This window comes from Cryptotermes secundus, unplaced genomic scaffold, assembly GCF_002891405.2.
Source record: "Cryptotermes secundus unplaced genomic scaffold, Csec_1.0 scaffold1499, whole genome shotgun sequence".
In the NCBI taxonomy this organism is placed as follows: Eukaryota; Metazoa; Arthropoda; class Insecta; order Blattodea; family Kalotermitidae; genus Cryptotermes; species Cryptotermes secundus.
This window is the reverse complement of record NW_019730121.1, coordinates 4,135-14,895: the sequence shown is the minus strand read 5'-3', so window position 1 is coordinate 14,895 and position 10,761 is coordinate 4,135. Positions and strand designations below refer to the sequence as shown.

The 10,761-nt window shown below is 42.0% G+C and overlaps 1 protein-coding gene across 1 annotated transcript in view; it reads right to left on the bottom strand.

The window, feature by feature from the left end:
- The window catches only part of LOC111866310 (rotatin), a gene marked incomplete at its 5' end in the record, with an annotated part of 35,682 nt that extends 25,404 nt beyond the window's left edge, over nt 1-10,278 (bottom strand). Inside the window, 6 exons of the mRNA XM_023855141.2 lie at nt 788-1,008; nt 2,372-2,622; nt 6,117-6,446; nt 6,749-6,987; nt 8,170-8,443; nt 10,054-10,278. Coding sequence (XP_023710909.1) covers nt 788-1,008; nt 2,372-2,622; nt 6,117-6,446; nt 6,749-6,987; nt 8,170-8,443; nt 10,054-10,278 — 1,540 coding nt within the window. The remainder of the gene's footprint in view (nt 1-787; nt 1,009-2,371; nt 2,623-6,116; nt 6,447-6,748; nt 6,988-8,169; nt 8,444-10,053) is intronic.
- Between the last annotated feature and the right edge of the window lie 483 nt (nt 10,279-10,761).

Genomic DNA, 10,761 nt, shown 5'->3' with positions numbered 1-10,761 from the left:
TTCACAGTCAGGGAGCCACGTCTCACTGCATCACCCGCTCCCGATTACACAATCACACACACGTCCGGATCTTCTTTCCGCGACGGCTGCTATACTCCAACAGTAGTCGGCTGACTGGAGGACTGTTGATAACACACTCGCTTGTAGGCTTGCTCGGAACTATCTTCGGCGATGGCCAGGTTACAACTCGGCTCAGCGACTNGTATCACTGTATCACACGCTCCCAATTACACAATCACACACACGTCCGGATCTTCTTTCCGCGACGGCTGCTGTACTCCAACTATAGTCGGCTGACTGGAGAACTGTTGATAACACACTCGCTCGTCAACTACTTAACTCAGCGATGTCCACATTATAACTGACTGGTAGCTGCTGTGCAGTTCCCTTATATATCCACAGTGGTGCCTGTTGCCACGTCACAGTAGGAAGCAGTGACGCGTCACCGTGTTTGCGTATATCCTAGCAACGCTGTCCGGAGTTGTTGACTGCTGCCTAGCAACCGCGATATCCCTTGGTGACGTCACCACGGAGGGGAGTGGCGGGGCGGGAACTCGCCTATTACCATAGTAACGTGAGCGCTACGTTACCGCCACGTACCGCTGGGGAGGTAGGGGTGATCCATAGCTCAACATGTCACAATACATATTACAGAATGAGATGTAGTGGACAACATTTAAATAATTACACGAAGCTATAAGCAGAACTTAAGTGGCTCTAAAAATCCCACATTTATTCCACAAGCCGGCAGTCTACACTGGATAACCAACGAGCATAAGTGTCTGACCTGAGACCCACACTCCAGATGCTGCCTGCTATTGAGGGAAGTCCAGGCAGCAGCTGTGCACAGCCCTGGCGAGAGGAACACAATCCAGCAACTAACTGCAGGGCAGCAGAACGAACAACTGGATCACGACTTGACCATAATGGAGGTAACCAGGACAAGTTTGGGTGCCCCGCTGCGTGACTCTCTGCACCTAGAGAGCACAGCCATACTGCCTCCCAGCCCTGTAACAGGATTCACACAACTCTGACTTGTGAGCTGTTCCAGTGCTTCAGCACACAATGGGGTTGCCTTCTTCAGGACAGCAAACACAACTATTGTTTGTGTGTAATACATTTAAGAGGGCATTCTAAACAGTGTAGAAGAGAAGTGTGTGGAGATCTCCAGTACAATTCTGGTTCCCATCATGTTTTCAAAATTTTTCGCATGGGGGGGGGAGTCCAGTTGGGTCCACTCGGCACAGCGGCCATTAATTGGCCTATTGTACCTGCCCTGGGTGATTATGATGAAGGAGAATTTGGTGGAATGAAGATTTGCAGGGGAAACCGAAGTCCTCAGAGAAAACCCGCCCCAGCTCCGCTTTGTCCACCACAAATCCCACTTGACCAGACACGGGATCGAACCCGGGCCGCCGTGGTAGGAAGCCAGAGACTAACTGTTGAGCTATGGCGCAGCCTTTCATGTTTTCAAAACAGAATCTAGTAACATTTTTATGATATTATGATCTTCAACAGCTTTGTTGATCACTAAAACCTATGATTCTTCTCCACATTCATCACCTGTACATACAGTGAGTCTGTGTATATGCTTCAATTATAAAAAGTGCAACTGCGCACTTGTGTCCTACATGCAATCTAAACTAGGCTCCAGCTATGTTTTGTTCTCAACAAATGTTTTCCACTTTATATTACTGAGTGGGCCATGCCTTAGCTCAGGCATTTACTCCCTGGCTTCCCACCGCAGCTGCCTCTGTTCAAGCCTGGGTCTGGTCATGTGGGATTTGTGGTGGACAAAGGGACGCTGGGGCATGTTTTATCCGAGTACTTCATTTTCCCCTGCCAATTGTCATTCCACTAAGTTCTCCAAAATCAACATCATCTATCAACTTTGGCTGGTACAACTGGCCGATAGTGGCCACAGTACAAAGTGGACTCAGTCTCACCCCCAATAAGAATAATAAAAAAAATATTACTGAGCAGGCTGTCTAGTGGTGACACTCTAGACTTGTATTCAGAGATATTCAGTTACTTTCAGCTAGGACATCAGCTACAGTTTTTGAGGTTCTTCATGGATTTCCTCAGTCCCTCCAGGCAAATTAGGATATTACCTTAAATGGGCCACAGCCACTTCCTTCCAAGCCTTTCCAATTCATCAGTCACCCTACCATTCAATACTGAGCAGTCTAGATACCAGAAGTGTCACAAAATATCCCACAAACCCAACCCATCATCCTCATACTGTGGCCTTCTGGGCCATGACATGATGTAGTCTGGAAGATGGACACTAATGTTTCACAAAAACGTTCTTCCTCCAACATTAAGGAAGTCAAAGAGTTGTTACTGACCTATCAGATGTCACAATCCATACCTTGGTGGTCGTGCTAAGCTGCATGTCGCACAGCAGATGGTTCATACACAGAATCGCACTGCGCGTGATGCTGAGACCCATGAATGAGGCTTGGCTGTCCCCTCCTTTACAACAGTGAAATGCAGTCACTAGTTCTGTCAGACATGAGATGAGTTCACCCCAAAGTTGACGAGTGCTGCCACCTGCATGATCGCCCCAATTTGGTACACTTGTAAGCTGTGCCAAGCATGACAACATCCAGTCCAGGTAGGCTGTCATGTGAAATGAATATATAATTATGCACACTGGTAAATTATAGTGAAATTTATATGCAAGACAACATTACTATCTACTGTGACGTGATGCCATGCGGTCTGGTAGATAGCTACAAAATTACCCTTATACCCTCAACATGCAGACAGCTGGTTCCTCTAGAATGTTGCTACTTTTACACAGCATCACATCACAGAAACAGTAATATTCATAGTTGCTGCTGTGAGAACCAGTGTCCCCCATGATTCTTACAATAAACAGCGATTATTTCCCTAAACAGCATTAACCGGTTGGGCTTTGTAGTGGAGACATAATGTGTTTCCTGTGAGGTACGAACTGAACTCTGCATTCTACCCACACAGTGTATTTGTGTGTTCTGTATGGATCTCACAGTAAACAGCGACTGTTTCCCTAAATAGCATTAACCGGTTGGGCTTCATAGCGAAGACATAATGTGTTTCCTGTGAGGTATGAACTGAACTCTGCATTCTGCCCCACACAGTGTATTTATGTGTTCTGTATGGTTCTCACGGTAAACAGCGATTATTTCCTGTGCAACAGGAACTGAATTTTCACACATTGCTTATATGAACTTGAGGCTCCAGTTAACCAAAGTCATCCTCATATCAATGTTATATGCTCAAAATATATTTTAACTATGATCAGGTTAAGTCCTGGAAATGCTTGCTAGCAATTAGTTCACAACATTTTGTCTTCCTGTCTCCTATCTTGAAACATAAAGATCAAACAAACAAAACTAGTAACTGACCTCCTGTTGGTAACCTAAGTGAGAATAAGGACTCAGGGAATCTGAGGGGAAATGGTGAGGAAAATGAGTTTTGATGAAACTGTAGATTGCTAGTACTAGCAGCCCAACAATTTGGTTACTTTTCTGTGGCACATTCTTGTTAAAATAAACTTTTCTCTGCAGGCTACCATTCATATTATATAGTACATATAAAACTGCACAAAGAACTGCTCTGCAATTCCAATTTACATTTTAACGAAAACCAACTTAATGTTGTTTGACAGATTTAATGATTATCAGAGCATTATTGTATTCAGAAGTACCTGAAAAGGGCATAACAGACAGGTAAAAACTTAATGTTGTATTTTAGCGTCCTGTTGCACTGATTTTCATCCATGATATGTATACAGTGGCCATCTTGTAGTGCACTCAATTTCACCTGTTACTTCACGACATGTTTCGGCAACATAGTGCCATCATCAGGTGCCCTAATTACGCTAATCTATTGCATTGCTTGCCTTTATATGTCTTTATAAAATTATTTAAAAAGTATTTAAAAAGTGCATATTTGTCAACTATAATAAATTTACACACACTAAAACTTNTTATTATAGTTGACAAATACGCACTTTTTAAATAATTTTATGAAGATATATAAAGGCAAGCAATGCAATATATTAGCGTAATTAGGGCACCTGATGATGGCACTATGTTGCTGAAACATGTCGTGAAGTAACAGGTGAAATTGAGTGCACTACAAGACGGCCACTGTATACATATCATGTTGTTAATTGTTAATTTGTTAACTTGTTAATTTTAATGTATGTATGTATATGACAAAATTGAAAACTAAATGATGATGACACAACATTCTACTCTGTTGATGAATACCTATTGTCTAGAAAATAACTTACATATCTTTACATAGCCTTGTGTAGTCACTGTGTATTCTTGGTTTCTCTTGTGTGAGAACTCCACTGGGACTGTACATATGTTTTGTATTTATATGACATATTCCACATCCTACAGTCATTTTGACTAACTTTGGGTCCATGGAATGCAATCAATGTAATGTATGTATAGCCCTGTATAGGCCACACCCTAGCTCGGGGAGTTAGATGCTGCCTTCCCACCACAGCAGCCCAGGTTTGAGGACAGTCTGGTCATGTGAGATTTATGGTGGACATTGTGGCACTGGGGCAGGTTTTATCCGAGTACTTTGGTTTCCCTGCCAATCTTCATTCCACCAATTGCTCCATGTTCCCCATCATCTATCATCTGTGGCTGGTATAACAGACCAGTAGTGGCCACAGTACCAAGTGGACTCAGTCTCACCCCACTAAGAATAATAATACATAGGCGAGCCAAATGAAAACCTTAAATATTTTTTTGAGTATTATTTATTGTGCAGAAGTGGTACAAAGCTGTATCACTTTTCAACATAATCTCCCCCACCCTCAATGCAAGTCCTCCAGCGCTTACAAAGTGCATGAATTCCTTTAGAAAAAAATTCTTTTGGTAGTCCGCGCAACCACTCATGCACCACATGGCTACCTCATCATCAGAATGGAACATCTTTCCTCCCATTGCTTCTTTGAGTGGTCAAAACATATGGAAATCACTTGGGGCAAGGTCTGGTGAGTATGCAGGATGAGGAAGACACTCAAAATGCAGGTCATTGATTGTCACAACTGTTGTATGGGGCTTTGCATTGTAATGTTGCAAAAGGATACCAGCAATCCACGTCGCTTTGATTTGAATGCAGGCCGAAGATGCTTTTTAGGGGATCTGAGTATGATGCACTGGTGACAGTGGTCCCTCTAGGTGTGTAGTGCTCCAAGATGATGCCTTTTTCATCCCAAAAGAGTCAGCATAACCTTCGCTGCTGATGGTTGTGTTCAAAACCTCTGCGGTTTTGGAGATGAGGAATGGCGCCATTCCTTGCTCGCTCTCTTTGTTTCCAGTTGGTGGAAGTGAACCCAGGTTTCGTCCCCAGTAATGATTCTTGCAAGGAAGTCATCACCTTCTCGTTCAAAGTGCCACAGAAGTTCTTCACAAGCATCAATATGTCGGTCTTTCAATTCACGAGTCAGTTGCCATGACACCCATCTTGCAGACACTTTATGAAACTCGAGCACATCATGCATAATGTGGTGTGCTGAACCATGACTAATGTTTAAACTTGCTGCAGTTTCATTCAATGTCGCTTGGCGGTTTTCCCTCACTATGGCTTCAACTGCTGCAGTGTTCTCTGGAGTCACAACTCGATGTGCCTGACCCGGACGAGGAGCATCTTCCACTGAAGTCACACCATTTGCACACTTCCTACTCCATTCGTACACTTGCTGCTATGACAAACATGCATCACCATACTGAAACTTCATTCTTTGATAAATTCCAATAGGTTTCACACCTTCACTACACAAAAACCGAATAACAGAACGCTGTTCTTCCCTGGTGCAAGTCTCAAGTGGGGCAGCCATCTTATACTAGTGCTGTGACGGTGTTCGTGCACTGCACTATGCTGCAACCTACAGGCCATTCTGCACACTGTTTGTAGCACGCTTACCAACTTACAGGATAATGGCGTGAACTTTCGATTTTTTTATTACAAATTTAAGGTTTTCATTTGACTCACCCTCATATAATAATAATAATCGCTTCATATAAAATGGAAAGGATGCTGGTAGACAAAGTCTAAGAGATGGAAGAAAGACAAAGAGAAAAATAAGAATAGCTATGTACCTAGGTTATAAAAATGTTGTGTGTCACTCAAGGTAAGATTCTCTGTAACCACACGGATTATATGGATCCAAGATAATGACAGACTGTTTGCATTTCCTTCAGGGGTCTTCTTCACCCCTGCTCTTCCAAAATCCTCTAACTTCCTCTCACGTGCTGAGCATTCCTGGACCAACTGCAGTATTTCTCGACACAGCTCTTTCAATACCACACTGTGACTGTCTGATCCAGCAGGTACATCGGCTAATCTCACCAGCAGGTTTGGCAATGGTTGGATTGCATCCTTGAGAATATTTGTAACCCAGCAGCTTTGGTGTTTCAGTTCTCCTGCACCTGTGAGTTATGCCATTAGCAGTGTTACAGTATTTTCAAACGGAAAATTTAAAATACTTCAGAGCAACAAACCAAAATCACATTAACAGAGGAGTTAGGAGGATATCAAATGCAAGCAATACTTGTTACAACTCAGGTCAAAATCTTTTGTTTTCCCACCTCCTAAATAAATATATGTAGATATACAAGTAAATTTCACCTGGTATTTTGTCCAAGCGTGAACATGGATTTGGTACATCTCAGAACAAAGTTTTGTGAGCATCCAGAACTTATAAAGAGTGGACACAATAATTTGAACTCACCTCCTTCCGAGCTCCAGCACACATTCAGGTACAGTCGCAACAACTTCAGTATAGAAACAAGCAACTGCTCATCTTCTGCGCAGCCTGGAGGTATTCCTAAGAACCTTTTAAAAGTCTCAGCCCATGGCAAATCATGCCACCAACCAGATGATTCGAGCTGAGATGTACCAAAGAAGTTTGATGTTGATTTCAATTGGCAATTCCCTCTTCCACTGATCAATACATGAAATGCAAGGTACCTGATAAATGCAGAACAGAAATTATGGAACCTGCTATAATTGTGAATGTGTTTATATATTGTCATATGTCTTGGATAGCAAGACAAAGCAGAAGCAGATAAACACAGCCACATACCAAGTCATCCTCTGTTTTACTTTGGTACATAAAATTATATTTGTTCCCGTAAGATTTGAGGTTTTCACAGCGGTGACTAAGAAGAACACGGTTCACACAATATCTACACAGTGCCACATCCCATGAGATGAGATTCTTTATATTTGTTCCCATTTACATTAAATAAGTGGACCTGGTGATCACAAGATAAGACATTACACTGTCATTCAGAGGGTCCTGAGTTCCACCACAATGAGCTTCTGCTCATAGAATGAAACCTTCATCTACACCAAGGACAGAAATTTGGTGATAGGAATAATTTTAGGCCCCTCTCTCTTGTTCTATGGGTCCCCCCTTCTGACCATCACTCTCATGATCAACCAATCATGACACAAGTCTCTCACAAATTTAAAATTAGGGTACAACCACTTTCTTCCGTATCCTTCCCAATTCATTATTCACCAATCATCCTATCATTTGTTGCTGTGTACTTCGAGCTGCTGAAAACATTGTTTAATAAAAAATAAATATATTGTATTGGAATAGACACTTCCATGATAATTCTAACAGTGAGTCTCCAAGGTTACAACGAACTGTTATAAGTATTACATAACAACGGGAAATAATGCATTTCCTAAGAAAAGGGTTGTTGAACCAGCGGAAATAATACACTTCCGTGGTAACGAGCATAGGACACATGAAACTGGATGGTTGAAGATGGTGTTCTCTAAGCAGTTCAAAAAACCCCTGTATAATGGGTTGAAGGCATTCACCAAGAGTTGAGACACAGCCACGGGCACAGACAGTTGGAAGACAGCTGCCGCAGAATGCAGTTGAAGTGATACTAATTGTACTTGAGTGTATAAGAGTGAGTGTTCAATAAATATCTGCTAAATCCAAGACCCACATGAAGTTATTTGTCACGCTGCATAGACAACATATGACAATATATATATATATATATATATAAGATAAACATTAGAGAGAGGATGCACAACAAATCAAAGACAGTCACAGTGAGAGTCATTTTTAACATTCCCCTCCAACTTAAAATCTCTTAGAGAACTGAAGCACCCAGCACAACTAACCCAGATATAGAAGCAAGAGATTTCTCTACTGCTTGATGTGTGGTAGCATTCTGAATATCATACAGGTACTGCTTGCATCTGTGATCCAAAGCTGCTGCCTTCAAGCACCTCAAGTCTGAAGCCAACAGCCTAAGCTCCTGAGCAAACCCAGAGAGCATCTTGTCACTAGATGGCACTTCAGACCAACTAAGGACCACCTCCAAGCCACCAAACCACTCCATGTTCCAACAGAGTCGAAGCAATGCATGACAGTCTTCTTGCTTCAGCAGGTCTCCTGAAACAGTAACAAAAGCAATGAGTTCTGAGAAGAACTCAAGAATTTACTTTCCTATTGCACAGATTTCTGGGGCACATGGTAGCATACTTGGTTGAGGCACTATGCTACAAGCTGGAAGGTCTTGGGTTCAAGCCCCGATGAGGTCATTGGATTTTTTTCAATTGACCTAATCTTTCCAGCCACACTATGGCCCTGGGGTTCACTCAGCCTCTAAGAAATGAGTACTAGGAATATTCTTGGAATATTCTTGGGGGTAAAGGGCGGCCAGCGCGGAAGGCTGACAAACTTGCCGCCATCTGCGAGCCGACTGTCTAGAAAATGTGGGAACTGCAACATCTCACAACCCTATGGGCCTCCACGACCTGTTACAGAGATAGCTTTACTAACTTTACTTTTTATTACACAGATTTCTAGTCCTACAGACCTGTTAATACTGTTTATTAAATCTAAATGATTGCAAGCAAGGCATTATTAAAATGATAAGTGTTGCACATTTTCAACCCTTGTCCCAATTTTGGTTACAAACAAGATGGTACAACATACGTGTTTGTGTCAATTTATTCTTCTTTTATTTACATCCATAACTGTAAAATATACAATCTGATAAAATCAAAGAAAATATATAGATTTAATAACAATCACACCTAACATAATCAAAGAATACATAAATTTATCATTATTACTCTCATTTTGCCTCAGTAAAGAACTCATTCATAACTACAAATTCTACGTAAATTAGCTATACATAATCTCAGAGTCTGTGCCATCATCTTGTTTGTATTTGTTGATTACACAATTTTAATATTATCATTCCACCTATATCTGTGTTCCAAGTGGTCCATACCCGCCATTATTCCATCAAAAAGCCTGATGTTTACAGACGAAATCACTAGAAGAACAGCCCATACAATGTATAGCTTTAACAAATGCTCACAGGGCCAGAGGAGCATACAATAATGTATGCTCACAGAGATTATGAACACTAACTCCACAGAGTGAAGTCCTCTATGAGAAGCCAACAGTCACTAAGCTACTCAAATTCCCAGAATTTTATGGACCCTGAAGGTTCATTAGTATGCTCACGACAGTTCACCACTGGTCCCTATCCTCAGCCATCCATTCTATTTCTTTAAGATCCAATTTAATATTACCTTCCCATATATGCCCAGATGTACTTAGGGGCCCATTTCCTTCAAAACTTTGTAATGTGCTACATGCAATGCCCACCTCATATCTCATTCTCTTGATTTGTTAGTCTGAAAGATTATGAATATGCCCACAAAATCTGTAAGTAACATTTATGTGCGCATAGCAGTACCAACATACAAACAACTAAATCCCTTGACATTGACCACGCCATTGCTCAGTTAGCTGCTGGCTTCCCACTGTGGTGGCCCAAGTTCAATCCCGGGTTTTCCCTTGCCAATCTTCATTCCACCAAATTCTCCATCATCATAATGACCCACGGCAGGCTACAATAGGCCAAGCAGCGGCCACCGTGCGAGTGGACCCAGTTTGACTCCAACCCCCACTGAGGAAAAAATCCTTTCGCATTTAAAACTTAAGTGGAAGCAACTTCCAAGTCAGGACTTGACCATTATACTTACTTCTTACTGAGGTCTGCGTGTGCGGGCTACTATGCCAATGTGTGTGGCAGAGAAATGGAAGTCTCATGTGCTGAGCTACCAGCTCAGGAAGGGAGAAGCGATGCCATGGGGAGCTACTGCCAATCGGCTCAGGCTCTGACAATATGAAATCACTGTACAGAAGCAGACATAGAAGCACTGAAGAATCCGGCCGTAACCTGTCATCTCCACTGTACAGGTACATGGCTAAAAACACAATACAAAATAACATAAACACAGTCCCCCCTTGCTTGTACCAGTTCTAATAGTATGAAAACAACAGATACTATACTGGATTGGTGTTCTAACTGCAGTGACTATGAGTAATAGGGCCTTCTGGGTTGTATAACTGAGCAGTTTGGAGACAGCCCAACATTTTGAAGACCTCCGCATTCCGGGTCAAAGAGTAAGCCAAGCAAGAAAGCAGCAAATGCAGGGAGCAGGCTGAGTTTACTCTTTCAGCCTGAATAGGGAACCACTATGTTCCTCCAAAACACTAGACTGTCTCCAAAATACATGCTGTTACAACCCACAGGATCGTAACCTTTGTATACAAATACAGTAAAAAATAACAGCAAAAATAAAAAGTTCTGCCATTTATTGTCCCTACATGTGAACTACTAGAAAGGACATCAAAGAATATAAAGTGCAAACTAATAACCCTCGGCACACAATTATAACATGAAGATA